The sequence below is a fragment of the Micrasema longulum genome, unplaced genomic scaffold (assembly GCF_059751315.1).
Source record: "Micrasema longulum isolate JH-2025_06_02 unplaced genomic scaffold, ASM5975131v1 h1tg002851l, whole genome shotgun sequence".
NCBI classification, from domain to species: Eukaryota; Metazoa; Arthropoda; class Insecta; order Trichoptera; family Brachycentridae; genus Micrasema; species Micrasema longulum.
Genome location: NW_028279973.1, coordinates 20,149 through 47,331, shown reverse-complemented (window position 1 = coordinate 47,331; position 27,183 = coordinate 20,149). Strand labels below are relative to the sequence as shown.

Here is a 27,183-nt window from a genome sequence, read left to right as displayed (position 1 = left end):
TAAACTAGACAAATTAATTAATAGTAGTATTAAATAAAGTTTGAAATACTGTTATATATGTATAATTAAAAGTGAATTAATTAATCTAAAATTATATAATTAAGATGGCAATTTTCTAACTATACAAACTTATTAAAAACGTAGTTATAATCTTACAACAAGCATAAATTATTTAATAATCTAGATTCGCCAAAGCGAATTTTCAAATAATATCACACTTATCATAAAATAACATTATTAGATTATAATTTCATACAATTTTTAATTTAGGCAAAAAAACCAGGATTAAAAATGCAAGTTTATTCAATAAGTTTGCACAAAATCTAAAGTGAGAATTTTGCCTATTTTTATCAAAACATTGTAATCCTTTTTGCAAATATTCAACACATATTATTCAAATTTTATAATCGCCCCTGTTCAGAAATACACTTTTTAAATTGATTTTCATTTTAACATAGTTCAATTCGTTTAATTGAAGAATAAATCATATTTAAAAAATTAGATCATTGGTATTTTAATCCAGCCTTTCGTAACGATATAATATAGCCTTTAATGAATTTAAAAAATATATAATATCGTTTACAGACTGATACAAATACAAAAATGTACATTTAGTTCATATACAAACTAGAATCGATATTTTTTAAGAATTTCTTAAGTAAAATTAGTTGTATGTTTTTTAGTTATAATTTTTAACAATGTTTAATGTATATGTTGATCTGTTTCTGGCGCTGTCACATAATATGGTATATTGGCCCGAAAACGTTTTATCTCAATTCTCTTGTGTTACATGAAAATGTTTAAATATTAATAATTTCTTTTGCAATTTCACATATACGCAAGTATTTTGTATTATTGTTTTTAAAAATTGAATTGCTAAACGCCGTTGAATAAATGAATAAAAAAAGGTTGGAAAGTGGAAAAACACTTTTTGAATTGAAAAGAAAGTAGTGTCAACGGTTTCCTTTTTTTAATGTACGTATTTAAACATAAATTTGAAAATTTTACGTTTTTCTGAACTGTGATAAAATGACATTGCATTGTAACATATGGGCCAATAGAAATATAGTAAACCTAAGTTATTCTTACAAATCGCTTTTCCTCTTCTAACTCTCGACTTAACATTTTTTCTCTTTCTAGGCCTCCTTCGAATTTTTTTTTGGCAAGTCACCAATGGCAGGTCATAAACCCTGTAATCGCCTATACTTCCATATCCTCTTCTCAAAAATGTTTTCTTTCTCTGTTGCAAAAAAATAGATGTAAAATGTTAGCTTAAATGTTTCTCAAATTAAAAACTCCGTTTTATAAAGTCACTCAGGAAAAGAGAAATCTAAAACATAAATAAAATGCGGTATGCAAATTATAAAAAACATTGATTTTCTACACTCTTTTGATAAAAAAGCTAATTCAAATGTAAAAACACTACGAAAAGAAGTAAAAAAAATGCAAGAAAAAACAGTCAATAACTTTCAGAAAAAATAGTAAGAAATTGTAATTCTGGAACAAAGGCGATATAAGTACTTAAAATATGACATAGTCTTATTTGTGCAAAGAGTAATGGTCAATTTTCCGAATAAACTAAGCATTGAGTCACTAAAAAAATAAATCATTATTATTCAATGTATAAATATGATTTAATTTGCCAAGAAAACAATTTTAAAAGCGACTCATTACCCTTATCGCGAGATATTTTCACCAATCAAAATTCATAGAAAAAAAACGCATATCTGGGTGATTTGGTCCGTTATTGAACGTCTGCAATCATGTGATTAAAATTATAATTTGAATCATAGTTTTATTATTACTAACTCCACTGTATACTTGACATACTACTGCCGCAAATTTTTCACCCAGGAAGTACTTTTCCTACCAGGCCCACTTCTGCTCGCAATTTTGCCTTGTATAATGAGACGACATATGATCTCATGTTTCTCTGTGTGTCTTTTGATGTCACTGAAATACTGCAACATTTGGATTTAAATCGTTATTAATATTTCTTTTTGCTTATACATCCTACTCATCACGTCTACATTTCAGACTCTATCCACTCATCAAATTTTGAGGACCCAGTTGCCAATCCAAAGGCTTCTAATTTTTTTATTTTTTTTGCTGATGGTCAAAGCCTCCATTTAGCACAGGAGAACAGAGATTATTAGCACCGAATCATGCGCATTTGGAGGTTACAATGAATATTATGGCTGCAGAACACCTTTGTCATCTTGATGAACGTGGATCTAGCCTGATATATACGGCATTTAAATTCAATATAAGGGTCCCAATTTTCGTTTAAGTTGCATCCAAGATAATTTAACCCTCAACAATAAATTGTCTCGAATAAGTTATATATTTAATAATAGTCATATATTTTGTTTTACTTGCGTCGAGCTTTAGGCCATATTCTTTACAAGCTTTGACAATTGGGTTCAGGAGTAATTCAAAATATTCAAGTTAGTTGACTAGAATTAGAATGAGTGCTTTGTCAGCATATTGTGTGTTATTTCAAGTATCTTTTCATCGATCTTTAATCCTACCTCGACTTCGAAAAGTAAATATTAAAATATTTTTTCGGAATATAACTAAAGAGCATGGGGGACAGAAAGCATCCTTGTCTGACTCCTCTTTAAATTTATACCTCTTCAGAGAGTAGTTTAATGCAGTTTGATTCTGCTAGTATAGGTTGAAAAATATTTCGATGTCCTTATTAAGTCCAGAAGATAAAAAAAACGTTGAATGTTAAATATGAATGTTCAATAAAAAAATATGTGGGTTGCAGCACCAATATTGTGGACTCACGGATTAGAGGTCCGTGGCTCGAATTCCATTCTACCACAATAAGACTCTAATTGTTTAGCACATTTATTTAAGGCTAGTAAAAATGGCACCGAAATTAAAATAAAATAAGAATATATTGTTGAATAATTTTATGGATATGAAAAATTAAATTGTACAACAAATGTTGGTGAACTTAACCTTTCTGCCGTAAAAAATATAAAAACGTATTTAGAAGCTTGAAAAATTGGAGCACTAATTTAGTAATTTTTCTTGTTCAATAATAAATCTACTAATTAATATATGCACCTTAAAGGATAAACAATTAGTCACGTTGAACGAAATTTTCAGGAAACAAGATTTAGTGATTAGGCGATTTGCAAAACATGATGACTTTCGAACCAAATTAGATAATTTCATATTATTTATGTTTAAAGTAATAAACTTTGTGGTCAAACATTTTAATTAATGTTTCTTGTTAAGATAATTTCAACCCAAAAAGAATTTCCTCTATAAAATATATGTTTTTAAAGTAAAAATACACATGGAAATTGGGTATCTTGAACCACTGATGTTTTTTGCACCAAAAAAGTGGATATCAGATTTTTATTTCAACTGAGTAAAGCATTTTATGACAAAAGTGAGATTCGGTGTTTTATTCATGTATAAAAGAGCTTATTAAGATAATTTCTGCATGTTTGACTTCAAATTTACAAAAAGAGGACTCACGTGTTTTTATAATCTAAGCAAAAATTTTATTTTACGCAATCGAAATACGTAGATGGAAAAATGATGGATTGTCGGAATAAATTTTTAAGCATATTTTTTTTTATGGATAAGAGCAAATTTGTGTATTAGCTTTTTTTAATGTATTGTTTGTTAAAACAACCCATACCACAATACTTAAAAAAAGTACCTTTTTTTATAATCGCTGATATTTTGCGCTTTAATTCACAATTGTGGTTGAGCAATCTTTGCCCGTTGGGTTGCAAAAAAATCATAATAAATAAATGTTTTTCTATGGTTTGATTGGTGAGAGTTCTCGCGTGTTTTTTTTTTTAGATTAAGGGGTAGTTGCACTGAAAAAAGTTATGTAAAAAAGGTCCATTGCATTTCCGCCGAAATGGAAAGAGTGGAGCTTTTTAAACTGAACTTTTTTCGGAGCTACTGTCTCTTTAATAGTCTATGGAGTTAGCGTTTCGGTCGCTAAGGGCGCTAAAGGCGCTAAGGGTGTTGAGGGCGCCAGTGCACGGAGCCCGTTATGAGAGGGAAAGGGCGCGCCTGCAAGCAGCGCAACACGAGTTGGCGTAGTACTTGTAAGGGCAGAGCCTCGCCTGCACCGCCAGATGGCACCCGCTTATCTTGTCAATACATTCACCTGAAATTCAAACCAAAATTAGTATTTTTTATAATTTTTTTATTTTTATTATTTTTTAATTTTTTAAAACAAATATTTGCGTTCTTATGATTAACCTAAATATTACATTTTGAGGGCCATTTTAAACGAGTTGTAAATAACTCACTATTAGAAAATGGGAATCAAGTAGGGGTAGAGTGGGATTCGAACCACAGACCTTTGGTCCGTGAGTCCGAGACACTAGCCACAGGACCACAATCCGATTTGAAATTCCCAAATAAAAAAAAAAACATACAAAAAGTAAAATACAAATTATCAAGTCCTACTGAACTGCATAAAATGCAGTTCGTCAGCAGGTGCTTATAGTTAAGTTCTAATAAATATACATAATCTTATCTCTTAAATTTTATAATATTTAAAAACTCTTATTACTATGGAAAAAAACATGTATTACCACGTGAATCATGTTACATGTAGACCAGAAATGAAGACCTATTTCTTGAATCTTTTTGAAAGTGATAGTTTTTAGCTCAGTTTCTGTGAATAGTCTATATATTGTGTTTTAGGTTTAAATGTTTTTCTTTTCTTTTTTTAATATTAAGTTCACAGAATGTTTAAATGTTTTTATTTTCTTTTTTAATATTAATTTCACAGAATGTTTAAATGTTTTTCTTTTTTAATATTAAGTTCACAGATTGTTTGAATGTTTTTATTTTCTTCTTTAATATTAAGTTCACAGATTGTTTAAATGTTTTCTTTCCTTTTTTAATATTAAGTTCATAGATTGTTAAAATTTGTTTAAATTTTTATTGTTTAAATGTATACTATATATTGTTACAAGAAATGTACTATTTTTTTTTATGTACCGTCCCAAATGAGTTTTCTCGTACAACTCCTGGGAATATAATATCATGATATTCATGTCTTATATGTTTTATTAATAAATAAATAAAAAATAAAAAATAAATTGTCGAAAGAAAAAAAAATAACAAAAATATAAATATAAAAACCACGTTCTAAATACCAGATTTTCAGCATATGTCTTTCTCTTAAGCCTAAAAAGTTTTTTATATTTAATGGGAGCATATTAGACATTTTTGGTATATTATTGTACTTAAGTGTTCTTTTCCCGTATTTATTATTTAACTATTGTTAGTATACAGTACCGTTCATTTAACAACAGTAAAAAATAATGTTTTGACAAAGTTTTAGAAGTATTTTTAAAGACTGGTAGGAGACTTAACGACTGTTTATTCGTAGAAAATACAATATTGTTTTGTCCCAGCCTCGACCATTGTTCACGTGTAAACAGTAATATGTAGGACAAAAAATTATTCCGAAACATCGCCACCGAGATAGACGGGCAGGCTATCTCCGCGGAACAATGATTTTCCCCACCACAGCGCCATATTGTCCTCGTAAAAACACGCATGGACAGGAACTTGAAACAATAAGGATATGTTTGATGCAAACGTGTCACTCTCAAAGAAAAAATTCTGCCAAAAACGATGGGAGAAAAAAAAAATACATGGATGCTGGAATTCCAATCGCAGGAGTAATCTAAGATTTCAAAAAAGCCTTTGATACGGCACATGTGACCATGATAAAAAAATGACATTGGAGTAAAAATTGAAGAACATAATGAACCGAAATCATTGCAAATTAAAAGCAATACACTCACATAAATGAAAAAAAAAGTCGAAAACAGAAGTAAACTTTGAAGTCCCACAAGGATCTATTTTGGGTCTTCTATTATATATTTTATATATAAATGACTTCACTGTACAATTTTGAAGGAAAAATTATTATGCATACACAAGTCAGAAGATTGACGATATTAAATTATTCTATAAAAATCAAACTGACGTATTAACAAACAATGACATAAACGAAGACCTCACTATGTTGACTTAATGAACAAACAGAAACTTACTTACACTCAATGAAAAAAAAAGTAATAATATGCATTTTGAATCTAGAAAACATGACATAAAATAGATGTTTACATAAATTATAAACGACTAACTGAAATTAAATTAACAATAGACAGACAATTGACATGGAAAATTATTCATATCAACAATTTAATTAGCAAAGTGGCGACATTATCGAGTCTTAAAAAAAAAAACTTAGTTCTGAAAACGGAAAAAATTCTAATGCATTAATCAGGAATTGAAATTTTACAATAAACTACCAGACAAAACTAAACAAAAGATTCAGACAAACCTTAGTGTGCCGCCTACTAACACGATCGAAATATATATATATTTACTTGGTTCACATTAGTAAAGTGTTGGAGGATATTAATCCTCCAACACTTTATAGGGTTATTAAACATTCTTATGCGTTGTACACGTACCTATAATATTATTCTATGATAAACTATGAAACACCTTTTTTTTATAATAAGGCAATCCATCCTAAGAAGGATGATTTCTGGTGAAATACCTTGTTGATAATATATACTAGAACATTAATTGTCTTTTAATAATAAAACAAGGTCTTTTTTTGGGTAATTTTATTTTAATTAATATTGTTAATTGAATCGGCATTTACTTCGTACCACTTCATTATAAATTATTATGAAAATAAAACTTTGTTAGTAGTGTTACACAATTTCAAATATTCAAATACATTCTACTTAACGTTCTTTCCTTCATTGATCATGTTTTCATATCAGTACTTTAGATAAATATCCATTTATTTGCTAACACCTTAGATACGTGGGGGAAAAAAACCCCCCCTGCTGTAAGTTTCACTGATTAACTTGTTTATTTTTGTTTAAATTCTATGACATTGTAAACAATATTCTAGGTTTACCATATTAGTTTTATATCACCCGTCGATAGGAGGAGTGTTCTCTTGAAACTGTAGTAGTGTTTTTGTAAATGAATAATAATTGTAAAACACCAATAACGAAGTTTTATTTTCAAAATAACTTATTTTAATCATATTAAATTGTTTTGGAATCACACTTTTCATCGTTAAGTCTTAGAAAAAATTACGTCTGTAAGACAGTTATTTACGAGTAAAAGAAAATGATCTTAACATCAATTATTTTTGATTAAATCGGCATTCACTTCGTAACACTTCATTATAAATTATTTTGAAAATAAATCTTTGTTATTAGTGTAACAAAATTTTATTATTTTTACAAGAACACTACTATAGTTTCGGGAGAGCACTCCTCCCATCGACGGGTGATATAAAACTATATAGCAAGTCACCCGTCCATGGGAGGAGTGCTCTCCCGAAATTATAGTAGTGTACGAACACAAGAGTAAACACTTGTTGATATATATTTTTTACAAGAGTAAAATAATAAAATTGGGTAACACTAATAACTAAGTTTTATTTTCATAATAATTTTAAATCAATTGTTTTGGTAAATCATAAAAACGCAAATATATCTTTAATGTTAATTTTTTTTTTTATATAGAAGTAAAGCAGTGTTTATCGTTCACATAAAATTATTACATAATAATAATTAAAGTATCGCGTGAACGTGCATAAATATGGCCAAAACTAAATAACATGTTTTTTTATTATAATTTAAATTCCGTTCCGCCAAGATATACACGTACGTCAGTAGAGAAACTCAATCTACGAGAATTATACATTTTCCTTTAGATTTACGTCAACAATTCATAAATATAATGGCGCTTTGTTATTTTTTCGGAAATTATAACAATTCTTTATGTTTCCAATATAATATGAAACGGGCTGTGATCTAACAATCTTGTAAACTTCCGACAAAAATTTAAAAATAATAAATAAAAAATATTAAACAATGAAGTAGGATACATCGGAAAGGAAAGAAGAAAAAGGAAGGAAAAACTCCTGTCTTTGAAAACAACTGTCTAATCTTTATTTTCTTTCTTCATGTCCCTTCTCTTCCTTCATCCCTCTTTTTCTTCTCTCTATCAAAAATTCACAGATGACTGTAATCGGATTTTATTTTTTTATTAATTTATTGATAATGGCTCCAAAATCAAAATATTTGGGTAAATCACCGAAACGCATTTACGCGTTAGAAAAATTATATGAAAAAAAATACGAATTGAAATCATCCGCTTCCATTCTGATTTGTTAATTAGCCACAGACCAATGTAAATACACTTGTTGATATATATATTTTGAAATTGAAACTTTACAGTTGCAACTGTTCAACGATAAAACGAATTTCGATTGACAAACAAAAGCCGATTATCATTTTTGTAAATCTCTCCCGTTTTGTGAATTTTTTAAAATTAATTTATTCAGAAACAAAGCGATTTTCAATATTGAAGAAATAATTTTATTCAGACCTGATTGAGGAGTGTCGTCTAAGGAATTTTCATTTTCTTTGTCTCGTTCAGTCTTAGGGGCCGGAGCTGTAAATTAATAAAAAATATTTCATTAATTGTGTGAATATTATTAAATTGTATTGATTAAATGAGTTAGCCTCTAACGAGTTTACAGGAAATTAAGGTGACATAAGACAACAACTAAATATCTTTACGTTTTTACTACTCATGTCTTTTGCAACTCAATTCCTTCACCATCATCATCAGTGACGCTACAGCCCGTTGTGGGCCTTGGGCTTCCTTCAGGATCTGTCTCCATTCCTCACTGTAGCCCGCGGCTCTCTACCAGTTCATCAGACCAGTTACTCTCATGTCACTGTCATCATCATCACATCATCCAAGCACCTTACTTTTGGTCCGTCTCCAATTCGTTTGCCTTCCAGATTGGTATTAAGAATTTTTCGGGGGTACGATTATTATCATTAATTATGTGGGCTGTGAATCTCGTTATTTTTATGAATTGAGCAATATTTGGTTAACCGTACAGTGCCTATAATTTATGATTAAACCGTCTCCCCCAAAATCCATTTTGGTTTACAACACTCAATATGTTAAGCAAGAAATAAATTATGCCTAGCGTCCAATTGACTTAGGTTCGCACCACATAAGCGTATCAACTGCTTTCAATAAATGAATTTCTTATGTTTGTAAATAATAAAATCAAATTTTGATAACTTATGGTATCCGTAAATCGATCGTCGAAGAGTTCGTGAAGGGTGGTCCAACACGTTTGCAGTTGTCGATTTGTTGTTTAGATTAGACTTTCCTAATTGTTCGTTGTATCATTTGAGATATACTTACTGAAGCCCCCGAGGTGGCAGTGAGAGGGTACACATTCCCTGCTAGCGGAGGGGCGCAGGCCCGGACACACCGCTCCCGGCGCTCCCGCAGACCCCTGGCAAGTGACCAGCCGCTCTTGTTTGGTGCTCCCGCAAACGCCGGCACACTACAAATGCAAACATTAATGAAAACTAAAATATTTTGGTTTATTTTTAAAATAAAATGCCGCTTCGTAAAATGCATGTGTTAGAGGAGCGGACTGTAGTTTGATGTGTTATCTTCTATATAGAAACCAGGTGTAGTGGTGTTAAAATAATCTTGTACTCTCTTAAAAGGCCTCATGTACTACATGAGATTGGCGGCTGTGGGGCTGCAAGTCGAAGGTTAAGCACGTTGCTAGTTTTTCGGAGTTCAGATGGAAAAGAGCGTTTCCCGTATATATAAACTACAGAAACGCACGGGGTACCGAAACATTTCAAAATGTGTAACAATATTAATTGAGTTGCTAGTATCAGCTACACAGGAACGTAATGAATTAAAATAAAATCATGAGTTCTTGACAGAGATCCTAAAAGCATGCATAACCCTTTTTTTTCTTTTAGGGATTCAAATCGTGTCACAAAAGAGCCAAAAAACTGAATGTTGAGATCAATCATCATGAATAATTTTGGGTGTGCGACTTTGTGAGGCAGAAATTTCCGGTGACAACTGTCACTAAGCGGAGGCGATACGTTTGGCTAGGCCATAAACTGCAGATACCTTCTGAAAGCGCTTGCCTACTTTACAAAACATCAGGCTCTCGGCGTCCTGGATGTCCACTGTTGACCATTTGTTGGCAATTCATGTCAGAACTACATGAAGCAAGTATAATTATGGACAAAATACGTTAAAATTTAAGAGGGAACACGATGATGTATTTGGAAGAAATAAAGAAAAAGGGGTTCAAAGTCACATCTTGCTGGAGGGTGTGATTCTATGAAATGATGCAAACGCCCAGTTGCATTCCACCGGCAACACTACTGACTAGTCCTACTCGTTAGCGTCCACGTCGCGAACCCTGGGCAATGGGATCACACTCATAACGGTGTGATCACAGCAGATAACGAAAAGATCAAATGCGAGTTTCTGGCGCCTCCAAACCAGAACCAACCAGCTATGGGAAGGTAATTGCCGACAGAAAAATCCACCAGAGAAGGCAACGGGAAACCACTCTGGTCATCTTTTCCCATGAATCAATATGGCGAGTACATCCAATAAGCAGTTGTCTTGGCTGCGAAGTAGCGCAGGACCGATATGCTTTCATTTTAGTGATCGCAAACGTCGGGGGGACCTGACAAGGTACCGCAAGAAGAAGAAGGAAAAAGTTGACGGATACATCAAGTTCTCGTAATATCTTTGGGAGGTTATTCAGTTAGCTTGGAGAGAGCTAATGATGTTTGCCTACTTCACAAGGATTCAAAACAGTAATTAAATGGAGGCGATTTGCTTGCCTGGGCTGCATACTGCAAATGCTACCCGAGAACCTTAAGAGGATATGGGGTGGCTGGGAATTTCGATGGACAGGTATATAAACATTTTTTTTCTGTGTCTCTTTGAAACGCCTCCCCGATACTAGGCGATAAAAACAACTGCATGTCGAATTGATCATGCCTAACTAAAACTAAGAAAATCGACGTTTCGTTGTCCCGTTTTCCGCACCCCAAAACTAGACCGATTTTCGTTTTTTTTTTCAGAATGAAATTTTCTGTTTTGGTATTTTATTAGTTTTTCAAAAATGGTAACAAAATGGTTTTGCAAAAGTGGTCCGAAGACAGCAGTTGAACTGGGCACTTTAAAGTGACAATATTACTTTGGACATTGACATTTTTCACGTCTCTGAGGGAGTTTTTCGTTACAAGATTCTCTTACTTATTTAACATATTATTCTCTGGATATTATGTAAACTAATGTGTTTTTTTTAATTTTTTATATGTACGTAATTTTCCCTATTTTTTAAATTTATTTTAATATGTATGAATTAAGACATTTCATTTTGTATTGTACATATATATGAATAAATAAAATTGAAAATTGAAATTGAATTGAAAAAGGGTTTTTGGATGGCCCTAGTTCCCATAATAAACTATTTATCAAAAAAATCTAAACAATGTGGACACGATAGTGGTTAATATCTATAATCTATGAAAAAAATCTGGCTTAGAGCCAGGAAGAAAATACGGGAAAGTATTCGTATGAAGTAAAGTCAGACTGTCCTATCCTTTAAACCACGCTTGCCTACTTTACAAGGCATAAGTTTCTCGATGTTCTGGACGTTTCGGGCTGAAAGTTTTTTAGTAGTTCATGTCAAAACAACGGGATGCGTAGGTATTTGACGCAGAAGCGCAGGGCTTCGATAGAACAAAAAAAATGGGCTCGTCCGGGATTTGAACCCGGGACCTCTCGCACCCAAAGCGAGAATCATACCCCTAGACCAACGAGCCATACAGGTACTGCTAAATTTATTCGTAACTAACACAATTTAACATATACGATGTTTCACTTTCACCTTGCGGTGTCGTCATTTAATTGCTATTAGTGCACGATTTGCTTAAGAAGCATTTCACCTTAATTGTATTCTAATTATTGATTTTACTAAGTAACACAATCGGCTCGTTGGTCTAGGGGTATGATTCTCGCTTTGGGTGCGAGAGGTCCCGGGTTCAAATCCCGGACGAGCCCTTATTTTTGTAAATACTTTTTTCAACAATATTTTGAGTGTGTCCAAATGTCTGCAGACGTGAGCTATAAAGATTGAGATTTATTGCAACAGAGAGGTAAAAAAATTATGAGATGGTAGTATTGGTCATCGGCTGGTTTAAGTGACCACTTTACACACAGTGTATTATCCACATTTCATCAATGATCTGCTGACTTTTTTGGAGTAAAAGAGCTGAAATCTTTATTGGTGTGGGTAAGATTCATCTGATTTAATTATTTGAGGTTATTTATTTATTTATTCATTCAAAATTACACTAGTTTAAATATTAATAAAATTATAAGGGCTTTTTAGGCTATGCCCGTGTCAAGCCATAATACTTAACAATAAAAATACATAGTAAAATTAATTAGATTAAATTATAATGACATGTGATGCAATAGAATAACAATCTAGAAAAAAGGTGTAAGTAATTAATAATAAAATTCCGAAGAATACAATGCAAAAAAAATAATCAGAATTTAAAAAAAAAAATGTAATACCTACTAGGCTACGCCTGATATTGAATTAATTTTTTGAAACCATTTTTACACATTTCGTTTATTCAAAAAAAAAAAATTTTGATCAATTTGGGACAGTTTGTCCACCACATACCGCACACCGCATCTGAGGACATACATCTCCTTGGCGGTACGCGGAAAAGTTGCTTGTTGCCGAACGAGAAAAGCTGCCTGAAGGAGCTATCTGTAATTTGGTAGCCTTAGCATCACTGTGCTGAAAGAAGGTAATGCAGAAGTGCATGATATGCACTTCATTGGATTGAGATAAGAAGGAAGCGAATTTTTCCGGCGAATTTTTAACGGGGATAAATTATATTGTAATTTTTGTAAATTGCGGAAAAAGATTTGGTTAACAGTATTTTTGTATGTATTTTTAATTTAAATTTTAGAATATTCTGTCTTTTGCTTGAGGTAACGCGATGTTACATCACTGTGTGTAAAGGCATTTTGTAGCACAGCCTTTTAAGGGTTAAATATTATACATGAAACAAAAGCATAACAATTCTAATTTTAAATGTATAAAATTGTCACATACGTTTAGGTGAGCAACGAGGTTTTCCCAGAAAAAATCATTGTAAAATACAATTAAAACTTCAACTTGTAATTTACTTTTAAGAGTTTTTATACAGTTTACATGAAACCTAAAAAAATCGTAATTTTAAAATAAAAGATTGATACTTTGTTATGATTAGATTCATCTAGTTAAAGAAATTATTATCTACCTGTGACCAGTCGCTCACGAACCACTGTGCCTGGCAGTCGGCGCGTAGCAGATTGGGTGGGCAGGGCCTCTCGGGCTCCGGCCGCTCGCGCACCGGACACCCGGTCCCCACTCGGTGCTGGCCCCTATTGTACACGAGGCAGACCACCTCGCGGCTCATTTTGCCGTTGATGGCGCAGGGGTCCGAACAAGGAGACCAGGGACCTAGAAGGAATTTCGTTAATAACTTAAGATAACGTAAAAGAAATAAAAAATCAGTACGTTTTCTTTCGTACTTTCAGACATCTCATCATACAGTTTGAATCCTTTATACTGAGGAGGGCAACACCAACAGCCGTGAGGTTGACAGGTCCGAACGTGTAGTCCGCCGCAACGTCAGCTCGGACAAGATATTAAACGCCGTGCATGGGAGAACTCATTACATTTCATCTTGGCATTTCGTGTCGCCCGGCCACCAGCTCTCCGCCAGTGTTCGCTTTTGTAAATTCCTTCTGTACAAAATAATATGATGTAACTCGTGTACAACTACTTAATAAATAACTTCAATTGTAATCCATCTTTCTCATTTAACCTCAAATTAACTCACGCGCACCCAATCTATATATTACATTATGCTATTAGCCTACAGTTACATAATAATGTAAACATTATTAAGATATTTTTTAAGTTAATTACATTCATTACATAAAATTCAACAGATTAAAACTATTTGATACAATTCAACAATCAGTAAATTAAACTCAACAAACTAATTAATTCAAATCAAACAATTAAAATCAATAAACAAGAATCTATTGCCAAGCTGACTTGTCCTGCAAATATTCTTCTACTAGAGTAGAATATAGTACCTCTTTCTAAACAGTCTCTTGACAAAATCTTTAAAATTCCTTGTTGGAAAAGTCTGCATTTCAAAAGGTACCTTGTTGTAGAATCGTATGCAGTCTGTGGCAAAAGAATTAAAAAAATTGCAGTCTAGCAGTGGGTGTAGTTAGTTTATTTTTATTTCTTGTGTTAAACCTATGGAAATCTACAGTATTTTGAGTTTGTCCAAATTTTTGTAGACAAGGACTGGATTCAACTCCCTGGGGAGTTGTTTATATTAACATTTTACAACAGAGATGAAGAACATTTAAGAGAAGGTAATATAGAAGTACAGGCATCTACAGGGCTTATGACCTGTCAATGGCTGGTTTAAGTGGCCACTTTACACACTGTGTAACATTTACCATTCTGCCCATATTTGAACATCTATATTCCTTCAATTCTTTCATCTGTTTATGTTTGTGAAGTTAAAGAGCTGAAACCTTTATTTATGCAGGTGAGATTCATCCAATTGAATTATTACACCTACATACTAGGCAACGCCTGAAAATATTATTTTATCAATTTCTCTTCTTCTTCATGGACCAGGTAATTTATCAATTATGTTATATATATTACCTTCTCTTAAATGTTCTTCATCTCTGTTGTAAAATGTTACAGTGGAAATCTGTTTCGCTTGCAGTCATCAATATGTTTGTGAACGTAAATAAGATTTTCGTAATTATATTGAAACATGACCGTCAATATGCTAATATCTTTGAACTTATCTCTTAGTGACTTAGAAGTTACTACTACTACTACTACTACTACCATCACGCCATTTCCCCGTAGGGGTAGGCAGAGAGAATGGACCGCCACACACGTCTATCCTGGCATACACTCCTAGCCTCTTCCACATTCATACATCTTGTCATACATGCCCTTCGGTTCTGTCTGCTTTTGACATGACCAGACTTAAGATTTTGGTTTATCTGATCATGCCACGTCTTCCTTGGTCGTCCTCGTCTAACGTTGCCGTTCATTTTTGCCATATATACTTGTTTTACCATTCTCTCGTCGTCCATTCGTTCAACGTGACCAAACCATCTCAGAGACCCTTTCTTAATCTTATCAATTATACTTGTCTCAGATTTACACTCTCGCCTGATTTCATCATTCGTAACCCTGTCATACATTGATTTCCCACACATTCGTCTAAGAGATCGCATTTCAACCGCGTTCACTCGGCTTTCATCCTTCCTCTGCCAGTTCCATGTTTCACTTCCATACATAAGTGTTGGGACTAAAACTCCGTTGTGCACTGCCAGTTTAGCTTCGATTGACATATTTTTATTAGAAATTACTGTGCTTAGTGCTCCGTTCATTTTGTTGCCCGCATTCACTCTTCTTGACTTAGAAGTTCATGTTGTATATTGCTCGAACAGCCCTCTTCTGCAGCACTTAAACAGAGTCAATATCTAAAACGTTTCCCCACGGCAGTATACCGTAAGAAATAATGCTGTGAAAGTAGCTGAAACAAATTAAACTAGCTCTTCCCATAATTTCTGCATTGAGAAAAATGACTTTTTTGCAATAAAAATTATAGATTGCTAGCATTCGTTTCCAAACGCGATTTCCATATTATATTTTGTATTGGAGTTCCTAAAGTGATTTAAATTAAAAATGATCAATATTTTACCAGTAAACCATTTGAAGGATTGGGTAACGCATTTCCTATCACTTGAGCAGGCTCTGGAGTCCACCGGTTTCTTCTTTTCATCACATCCTGACGGATCAGCACATCGCACCATCCGCGTCTGGACGCCTCGCCCGCACTCCTCGGAGCACTGAAATGTACAACAGAACCCTCAGCTTTAAGCATGTGATAACTATATTTATACTAACAGCTCAAATTACATTACATTCTACATTACATTACATTACATTACATTACATTCTACATTACATGATGCGGCCGTTCCGGCTTCAGTTAGTTGGGATCTTAAACACCTAGAAATTTTGGCTTTTTGAGCATTACAAGTACTTTTTATTATTGAGTCGTCAAAATGTGATAAAGATAAATATGTCACTCAAAATGCTACCTAAAGCACATACATCTAGATGTGTTTGCATTATAAGCAGTGAGTTATTTATAACTCGTTGAAAATAGCCCAAAAATTTTTTTAGCCAAAAAAACTACTCTTCTTAGGTATAATTATTGAAATTTGGCTCAAATTTATGTATTGGTGCGGGGTCTTGGACATTTTGTTTTTTTTTATCGATGAATCTGGCCCTGTTCTTTTCTCAATAATAGAGCAACTTTGTTTATGTCTCGTTTCACAAAACGGCACGGTAAAATAACACAGAGCGTATTGTTTTTATTGTTATTTTTTAATATTGTTTATTTATTTAATAGCAGCAATCCAAACGACGAAAGTACAACGAATTTTTAATGGTAATTACAAAAAATTAAAATAGTTCAATACAGACCTCCTGAGTCCACTCTGAATAAATCCAAGCATTGTCAGCTTTCCAATGTCCTCCATTAGCTTTACCGCTGACCTCATTACTTAGTTCATCATGCTTGTCTCTTCCATCATTAGGCTTAGGTTTTGTATTATTAGTAAACCTTGTAATGACAGTTCCTGATCCGTCAGTAAACCGGTCCACATCATCTTTATCTCTAAAGTTCCTTGATCTAGAACCAGTTCTGATCACCGGATCTTGCCCTCTGAACAAAGTTACTTCGGGCTGTCTGTTTGTATCGTGGCGATTCGGAAGGTCGCGATCGTGATGTTGGTTCGTTTGGTCGTATCGACGGTTATTTTGGTCGTATTGATTGAATTCCGAGTCGTATTGATGAACGTCGGAGTCATATTGACGAGCGTCGGGGTCGTGTTGGCGGTTCACAGGGTCGTATTGTCGATTTGCCGGGTCGTATTGCCGGTTCGCCGGGTCGTAATGACGGTTCGCCGCGTCGTGTTGGCGATTGGATGGGCTGATCTCGTTCGTGTTTAGCTGACCTTCCGCTTCAGCATTGGCGCACTCAGATTGTTGACACTTCTGCACCACTGCCATTGGTTTGTCGAGACACAAAACATCACTGACCTATAATGAAAATAACCGATTATCATTTTTTTATTTTTATTTATTTACAATTTTAAAAAACCCGTTAGGGTTACATTAGAAATTTAATATTGTCTAGTCATTTTATGTCTCGTCTAGTCTAGTTAGTTCAGTCATCATGTGCTTTTTCAGATTGATTTTAAATTTGTCTCCATTAAAAGTTTTCAAGTAGTAAGGTAGGTCGTCGTAGTGTTTAAGTCCATTATGTAGTATTTTTGACTAAAAATAAATAAATAAAAATAAGATACTGTTTGAGAAAATAAAGGTATGCAAGTTGGTCAAAAAGTCATTAAGCGTTTAATTTAAACAATTGCAATTTGCAAAGAATAATTTTATTCCCATGAGTCTATTTTTTTAGCAATTGAGAATTTTTCAAATGATTTATTTCCCAAAATAAGATTTTATCCGTGTTACGTTACGAAAAAAAGAAATATAAATAATAAAATTGAATTACGAACGATTGAGATAAAAGTAAAAATGAGTTATGGTCCCGTGGTAATAATAATAATAATAATATAATAATATTTGGCTGATTTATGTAGCGTGATTTATACTTAAACTTACAATCTAACTAAGCTAACACTGCATATTATACTTTATGGTTTGAAAATTGAAGGCATGATAAACGAAAGAATTGGGATTTGAGTTGATATCTGAACCGATTAGGACTGTCGATGACTCGTAAATGTCAAGGCAATTGGTTTCAGGGAGGGGCTGGCAACGGCAAAAGCACGATCTCCGAACCTACTGTTTAGGCAGCGCCGGAGTTCGGCAAGTTTTTCTCTGCCTGAACCAGATACTGACCAAAGAGTAGATTTCTTTGACCTGTATACTCCCTACTGAGGTCCGATACGATGGAGCCATTTCATGTAGAAATCTGAAGCTGTCCAGCAAAGCTTATATTTTGTTCTCTCAGGGCCGTGATTACAATGAGAAGTTAAGGACGTCATACATTCACCGTGACGGTATAGTTAAAGATAAATTCTCTCGAGCGATTACGAAGATACGCTACTGTAAAATTGAAAAAAAAAACATTTTTTCCGCCGAGCAACTTTTGCTTAATTACAATTTATTTAATTTTTTAATCGTTCTGATTTTGTTTCGGCCACTTTCATGTTAAATTTATTATCTTCTAATTATTATGACAAATTTTATTTCAATACTTAGTTTTTATTGAGATCCCAGATACCTAAGTTTAGTCTAAATTTGAAATGGCGTAATCTGCCGGTCTAAAAGTAATTATATTTTAGTAACATAAAACTTATATAAGTATATTTTTTAACAGAAAAATCTGTAAAAAATATTGTTTTTATCTCATTTATGTTTTTTTATTGCGCGATTAAAAAAAAGCATTCGTTTTAAAATGGCAAAATCGTATGATTTCCTTATTTTGCTTGCGTTTTACCAGACTAGAGCCTTAATAATAAAAACGTAAGTATTTCTTTTAAAAAATACAATACGGTACGCATACTTCAAAATATAAAAGGAACTGGAATATTATGAAACACGTAGGAGTCAATAAATATTGAGTACAAGTACACAGGATGATATCTCTGTAAAACATTAACATGATTTACTGATCAATAAAAATTAATGGCTTATCGCTTCTAAATTAAAGTGATAGAATTCCACCATTACGATCTGCTTTGTGATATGTTCTGAAGTGTTTCCATCTGAATTTTGTTCCGTTTGAAGTTTCCCTTTGTGAGAACTTGAGTGATTAACTCTGATGTTTCGCGAAGTATTTGTTTAAAAAGTTATAATTTACATTATAATTTCTTACATTTTTGTACCGTTCATATTTTAAGGAATGAAACTAAAAAAAATATTTTGTGTGAAAATACTAGTGTTTAATTTAAAAGGGTATGCGGTACCAGAGAAATTTGAATGTTTTTCTGTCACTCTCTCAAAAAGACAAATGCACACCGGACTGATTAGACCCAACTAAAATCGTCAAAATCGAGGTATCTTTATCCTGCTTTCCGCACCTCAAAACTGTACCGGTTTTCTTTTTTTTTTGAGAAAAAGTATCAGAATGAAATTATATTTCCCGTTTTTTTTACTATTTATCATATTTGCATATCGTACGTCCGAAGACGGCAGCTTGCCTACCACACACCGCATCTGAGGACATAAGTCTCCTTAGCGGAGCCCACATACACGGAAAATTTGCTCGTTGTCGAACGAGAAAAGCTGCCCAAAGGAGCTCTCTGTAATTTGGTAGCCTTAGCATCTTTGTTCTGAAAGAAAGTAATTCAGAAGTACATAGTATGTACTTCATTGGATTGAGGAAAGAGGGAAGCGAATTTTTAAAGCGCATAGTCATGAATTTTGACGTCACAATCAGAGGCGGTTCCTTAGTATGTGCATAAGTGCAGTGCAATGCCAAGTAAAAATTTGTGTAAATAAATTAGTCATTTTATTGATAGTAAAACTATGTTATAGGTACAAAGAAATAGAGATTCGTTGCAACATTATACTCGTAAACGCCATTATATTCAATACTAGCGCCAAAAGATCTAGCGAAATCGACTCTAGCGGACGGTAGTGGATGCTCGATTGTGGAATAATGTAGGTACCTTCTTACTTCGGAGATGCCACTGTTCAGATAGTTAAATGTACTTGTATGTTTATTTATAAATCATACAATACAAAGTATTTTACAAAGTAACATACCAACGAATGACATTCCAAGGAGTTACTACAACTCAATTCGGATTACTAAAATACTATTAACAATAAAAAAAAACACAAATTCAGAACAGCAAAGAAACGACGTAAGTTTAACGTCTTTATGACTAAATATATAATATACTCGTAAGTACACCTTTAAACCAAAAAACTTTTCTTGCTTAAACAAAGTAAATAAATAATAACGCTTTCAAGTAAGGAGGAAGTGGTAAATCTAGAACAACTTAATCTGTTATCGTTAAAACACCACTATTTGAGCATTTGATCTCCTTCGTTTTTCTTTTAGACCTACATAATATAATTCTGTGTTGGGATGTTTGAGTTTAAGTATTTTATGCGTGTGAAAAGTCTATTTAAATTTGTAATGTTATTTTTAATTTTATATTCAATAATAGTAAGACCCACCGCCCACAGATTTTGTTGAAAAAAAATAAATTTTTAAGGTCATTATTATTTTATGATAACACGATAAAGGGTTCTGTAGTTTTTAGTAAAATAAACTCTACTAAATTTACTTTCGAGTAAACGGTGATAAAAGCTTGCTATTTTCTTATGCAAAGAACGCATTCTTGAGTATAATGTATACGATTGTTTTATGGTAAATGACTCCTTAATAAAAATACAATATCAGACCCTTTAAAAATATGAAAAGGACTTGAGGCCGTCTTCATAGTTATCGTCTTAATGCCCTTTCGGCACGTAATCGTTTATAGGGCACTACATTTATATTGCAATAATTTCAAAGATAATTTTACATATGCAAAGATAATATATAATAGTTGAAACTAAACAGATTTTGACTTATATAAAATATGAACTGGTTGAAATTTTGTCAGCAAATGTTGAATTTTAGAACATGTCTTAATTTTATTTTAATTTTTTACTCAGATTCGGCGCGCGTATGTAAATCAGAACGAAACTAAGACGAAGAAATCTGGAAAGTATTAATGATATATAATTAAACGGATACGTTACTAGCGCGTACAAGATGGCACTTCAATTTGTAGGGAATTATTAATTTTTTTTTTTCAATAAATAAAACCTCTAATCAACGACAAAACATACATAAAGAAAAAAAAACAAGTTAGGTTGAACTTACCAAAAAAGTGTAATGATAATTACGAAGTCGAATAGCTCAAAAGTTGTTAAGGCCTTCAATCGAGATGTGATGATCTTGTTTTTACTAATTACTCATTTTATTATTTTATATTAAAAAAATCTTTTAGGCAAAAGCAAGCGTTGTCTATAAAAGAATAATGCCATATCGCCCATATTCATACACAAAACTTCAGTGGAAAAGTACATTCTAATCTAATCTATTCAAACGATTAGTAACGAGAAAATGTTTAAAAGGCTATAAAAAATGGATTGTGGAGCTAGGTAGAAGTAAAATGGATTGTCTCATTCACCCAAACCAATATTGAATTAATTGCTTCACAAGTGTATAGTTTATGTAAGGTTTTTGTTATTTTCATTGTACGTTTTGTAAAATGGATAATACAGATTTAAATCAATACCTTGTTTTTAAAACTGTCTGAATATTTTGTTAATTATCTCTGTTTATTAAGTAAGTCTTCTTTGTTTATTCTCAAATGTAAAAACATTTCAAAAAAGTATATTGTTATGTGTCCTCGGCACGGGTAACCCCAGTGAGGCCACATTATTTTTATCATTGATTCTAGTTTGTAAGAGTAAAATATGAATGAATAAATAAATAAAATAATAATAATTATTATTAAAATAATCTGTAATGGTTATTTGTTCAATTTCGGCAAAATAAAAAAATATGCAGAGAAAATAAGACAAAGGTGATATAATAAGGCCCGGAGGGCCGAATCTTATAGCATTTAATAGTCGGCATAGCTGAGTGTTACTTGCTAGTTCTTTAATAGTTCTTTAATTTAATATTTTTGGCGTATAGTTTTTGATATTTATTAGTGCTTACTTTAACATTAAGTGCGCTGTGCGCCACATCCTGTCTGCACTGCACCACTCTGGTCTGGGTGCCGCAGGGGCCGGAGCAAGGGCCCCAGGGCAGGGGCGCCCAGCGAGGTGCGCAGGGCCCGCCGCAGGACCGCAACCCTGCGGCGTTGGGCCGGGCCCCGCAGCGGCGCTCCGGGACCGGAACTTGTCCAACGTCACGGACGCACGCGAATACAGGAGTTTGGATACCTGAAAAAAAGAAAATAACACTACACCGCAAACTCTTTTTACACAGGGATACGTAACACAATTCGTGTTTTTTTCGTTTTCTATATCCGCTCCTAAGTGGAGCATGTGGACATACTAGACACCTCCAGGAGACTCTATAGTACCTCCCACGTCGATCGTCATCGATGGCCTTTCAGGACTGCAGGATTCCAGGGATTGGTAGATGATGAATGAAAGAAAGAGTTGGAGTGTTAAAATGCATTTGATTTAAATACGAAAAGAAAAATGAAATGTCGGTTCTCCGTAATTTTTTTTCTTTTATCCAATTTCGTACCTGTAAAAAGTATGTGCTTATGGATTATCGTTTTTTAAACGGATATGCCAAATCTACTAGATTACAGAAGCTTCTTCAGGCAACTTTTTTCGTTCGGCAACGGACAATTTTTCTTTGCATGTAAGCACCGCAAAAGAAAATGTATGTTTTCGGTGTAGGGCATTTTGTGAGCAAGTTACGAGAGACAGGCTCTAAGATATAAAATAAAAGAAAAAAACCAGCTAAAAGGTCATACCTAATACAAAAAAGGGCTCGTCCGGGATTTGAACCCGGGACCTCTCGCACCCAAAGCGAGAATCATACCCCTAGACCAACGAGCCATGTCTGTCTGCGAAAATATGTTCTTACAAGTATTTTTTTAGCGACAGCTGTAATAATGCAATTTCACAAGTCATCAAATTTGATTGCAGTAATAAAATGCTTTGTTGTCTTTTAAATTCATTGATAATTAGGACTAATTCGTTTCGTCATATCGGCTCGTTGGTCTAGGGGTATGATTTTCGCTTTGGGTGCGAGAGGTCCCGGGTTCAAATCCCGGACGAGCCCTATTATGCATAATCAAGATTTCGATTTAGCCGATGGTGGTACCTTTGAGGTAATTCTTAATTTATATTTAAAGTCAAACACAAAGGTCCCTAGTTTTTGCAACGCTCACCAGCGAAGTGCAATGTGGAAGAAATAATAAAAAAAAAAAAAAAACATGTTCAACATAATGTGAGTTTTCCTGACTTGATATTATGTCGAAAACAATAAGAAAAACTTTTAAGGGTCAGGTTTGTTTTTTGCCCTGATTACATTGTAGAACTACAGACCAATGACATTAGCCTCGTGTCAGTTTTCGATCGCTCCGTATGCGTGTGTAAAAAATGGACATAATGTTTAGCAAAAGAGTTCAATAAAATATGGAAGGCATATAAAATACATTGCTTACCAGCGCATGGTTTAGAACACTGCGTATATTTGACAATTTGCCAAACGAATCGTCTTCTCCTATGTCTCGGTGACACGTGGGATTGATGAGGCTTCTCGGACTCCGTAGCCAATACTCCTGGACCATAAGGAAACTTATCTTGTTCCTGTTTCCTGTGGTCTATTGCGTTCTCATCATCGTGCGCTTCTCTGGAAGGAATCGAATCACTACCAGCCTTAGGAATCGTATTCGAATTTTCATCCAGATCAGATCGCGGTTTGTGTTGACGATGTATCGTGGGGGTGTGGTGGCGCGGAGATGATATGTTTGATAGACTGTGCAGAAGAACTGGAGCGATCACTGGTTTGGAAGGAGCCACCGGGTTGTCCTCATCTTCAGGGATTCGGATGGTATATTCGTATTTGATTCCAGGGTTTGGATGCTGGTACAGAATCTAAAACGAAAAAAAATACATATTAATTGAAGGCATCACGTGACAAATTATGTTTTGTTTCCAAAAAATATATTTTTTGCTAGGTTTTTTTATTCTTGTTAAAACGGTTTTTGATTGAACAATAAAAAAGTGAGTTGTAAAACTGGTCAAATGATTGAGATTAAGAATTTGGATTCGAGTTATTTTGCTTGGATCACAATATTTAGTGTAGGGTATTGTTCTTATAGATCAAACCTTTTTTGGCTAGAATTCCACTCGTCCATGCGCTTTGTAGCTGCACGATGATTGGTTATCTAGCTTTCATATACCAACTTAAAAATACCTAAATTTTATAAATGGGGTCTAGAATTCCAATCGTCTATGCGCTTAGTAGCTGCAAGACGTGTTGTAATCTTACTACTTTTTATTATTCATATTATTTTTATTTTTTTTAGTATCATTAATACACTAAATTTATTTGTCAATTTTTAAAATGTGTAAATGGGGGCTAAATTTCTAACTGTCTATGCGCTTTGTAGCTGCAAGACGTCCTGTAATCTAGCTCCTATCTGTTATATTTTTTTATTGATCTTAATTGAAAACGAGGAACTAGAATCCCAACCGTCCATGCGCTCTGTAGCTGCAAGACGTACTGGGATATTTATTAATTGTAGAGCGCCCTTGAGGTGATTTTCACAAATATGGCGCTATATAAATTATCCAACTATATATAAACCTTCAGTATAATTGTTATATGAAACAGATGATTTTCTTGTTATTTTAATCCTTTAAATATTTTATTATTTAATTTAATTCCTACATAATCATCATTATTCCCTTTCCGCACTTAGTGGTGCGCAGGGCACTGCATTGGTACACCGATCGCAGTGTATCTTGATGATTTTTGTTACGTGAAGGTAAGGTGATCCGTCTTACGCTTCGGGTACCAGTCCAGGGACTATAAAATATTCTAGTGTGAAAACATCTTTTTAAATAAATATTTCATGTCAACAATGTCGAGAATCGAACCCGAGACCTCTTAAATGGTAGGTGAACGCACTGACCATTAGACCGCGTGGCCGACCGTAAAAAGCACGGATTGTTAACATCGGTCTACTGTAAGTTCTATTCAGTATGTAGCTCCCTTCCGCTTACGCGTCACCTTTGTTTGTCGTTTCGCTTTACGCCCCACTAACTGAGCAGGACGGAGACTCACGAATTGTAACATATTATTAAGACGTTTTTTGACATTAACTATTTTCTAATAGTCAGATCGATTTGTGCAGTATCTTAGCGTACATATAGGCATTTTAGTAATTTCGAGGAGAAAAGTAGCCGGCGAACGCTCGCAACAGACTGAAGTCCGCATGGTAGGCAAACGCGCTGACTACTGCACCATGAGGCCGACTTTCTATTGATTTCTACATTTATATTAAATTGTTTTAAACTTCTACTGAATGCGTCATATATTTTGTATTTTGTTTATAAATTTTAGGCATATAGCAATGTATGTTTTTTTTAAAAATAATAGAGTTTAGAAAAATACAGTTTTGACGTACATGTTATTAAAAGAAAATAAAATAAACCAGTGTATATAATTTTTTAAATTATATCTGAATTCATAACGAGGGTGGGTTATTCAACCCGAAACAGTTACATCAATAACTTGTTCAGCTGTGTTTGAAAAAAAAAATATTCCGGATAATTTTTATAGACCCATTTTTGTGAAAAATCACTTCCACGGTGCTGTACAATAAATATCTCAACACGCCTGCGGCTACAGAGCTTATAGGTGGTTGGAATTTTAGTTCTCCTTTTTCAATAGATTATTTTTAATTTTAAAATACACAGGGAGCTAGATAACAAGCATGTCTTGCTGCTACAGAGGCACGGAAGTAACCAATCTAGCCTGTGAACTAAGTGATTAAAATACATTGGAAACGTGGTTTGAGCATTGACTGCAGTAAAAAAAATTATCAGAATAAAAATTGTGGATTGAACAAGAAATGCAAATTTTAATTTATTAAATTCAAATTCAATTGCGTAGTCGTAATTATGCATAATAATACACGTTTTTTTAGAGCCAGACCGCGAAACTTAGAGTAACATTCCTAACGGTAAGCTTTTAAAAAAATCCTAGTAAAAATTTTCCAAAAAGTCATTTATAAAAAATATGGTTTTTTTATAATCTCATCCCTTTCGCAAACCCCGACCCCTCCTCAACAAAAAAAAGATATATAACATCGTATTTGACCAACGAAGCGATACGCACCAGAAGCGGATAAGTGAAGTGGCTGGGATGGAGAGGGGTAAGGGTTTGTGGAGGTGCTGCTTGTCCGAAAAATTAAGAATTTCTACATTCAAAATGTCTCGATATCAAAGATCACGGTTTTTTTTTTTTAAATGACTTTTTGTAAAAAATCCAGTGAGATTTTTTTTAAAGCTTACCATGAGGAATGTTTCTCTGAAGTTTCGCGGTCTGGCCCTGAAAAACCATGTATATTCATGCTTTAATATAAAAACTGAAATAAGTGTTAACATAAAATGAGTCGGTTTTTTTTCCAAATGTATAAATACGCATTAAAAGTAAAAAAAAAAAAAAAATTGTACTTCATTCAAAAGAAACTTTTCACTCTACAAGATTTCGTGTTTGCTTTTACGTTTACATTTATATTATATGATTACAATCCTTCAAAATAGAATGTCCAGACAAAAAATGAGCATTTTTGAATAATTTGTTGAAAAACAATACACGTTTTTTGGTTGGTAATAGATTAGTATGGATTTGTATTGATGATCATGTATTGATATTTGTCGTAATTATTTTTCGATTCATTTTTTTTACCATAACATCGACGGACTGTGTGAGGGGCCCGGGGGCCCAGACAAGGCCTCCACCATAGTCCCGCTCTGCCTCCTATAGAAGAACTTTGTCCCAGCGGCTTCGTACTCTCCAGACCAGCTGATGGCGAAGTTCCCATTGATGACGAACGTGCCCATTGGTGATCTTCAGAGCTGCAAAAAAAATAACGTGTGACAAAAATTATTTAAAAAACGCGTTGGTACGATACCATAGGTTTCATTGTTTTTAAAGTCAGAGCATATAAGTATGTACTTATGTGCATATGTTTTATATCTTTTGAAAAAAACTTGAAGTAATTGATTTAATTTGAAGATTTCTGTACTTTCTTTTACAATTGTTATTTTGTATATTGAAAATATAAGCAAACATATTAAGTACTCTCCATTCTCACTGGGTAGAACCTGTTCTGAGGTAGATAACATTTAAACGAAACATGGAAATATTGAATTTTATACACAAATTAAAAGATTAACAAAATATGTAAAAAATTAACACCATACTATGAAGAAAGGAGAGGGGATGGGAAGGAAAAAAGAAAGATAAAGGAACAATTTAAATATTTAGATAGTGACATTTCAATCTTGACTTAAATGTTTATAAAAAAGGGGCGTCTCTAACATAAGTGGGAAAATTATTTCAATCGAGC

At 33.4% G+C, this 27,183-nt stretch overlaps 1 protein-coding gene and 2 non-coding genes across 3 annotated transcripts; 1 reads left to right on the top strand and 2 right to left on the bottom strand.

Annotated features, from left to right (window-relative positions):
• Nucleotides 1–1,993: 1,993 nt before the first annotated feature.
• On the bottom strand, nt 1,994–26,685 carry LOC148271469 (ADAMTS-like protein 4). The gene is given in 10 exon segments (XM_088241351.1): nt 1,994–4,147; nt 8,434–8,499; nt 9,274–9,418; nt 13,230–13,432; nt 15,729–15,876; nt 16,520–17,137; nt 21,792–22,018; nt 23,263–23,695; nt 26,520–26,555; nt 26,558–26,685. Coding segments are annotated over 10 exon segments (2,112 nt in total). The 5' UTR covers nt 26,675–26,685; the 3' UTR covers nt 1,994–4,028.
• Nucleotides 11,661–11,732, bottom strand: TRNAP-UGG (transfer RNA proline (anticodon UGG)). Its single transcript has one exon. It is a non-coding gene; the product is annotated as a tRNA-Pro (tRNA).
• Nucleotides 11,899–11,970, top strand: TRNAP-UGG (transfer RNA proline (anticodon UGG)). Its single transcript has one exon. It is a non-coding gene; the product is annotated as a tRNA-Pro (tRNA).
• Nucleotides 26,686–27,183: the final 498 nt, after the last annotated feature.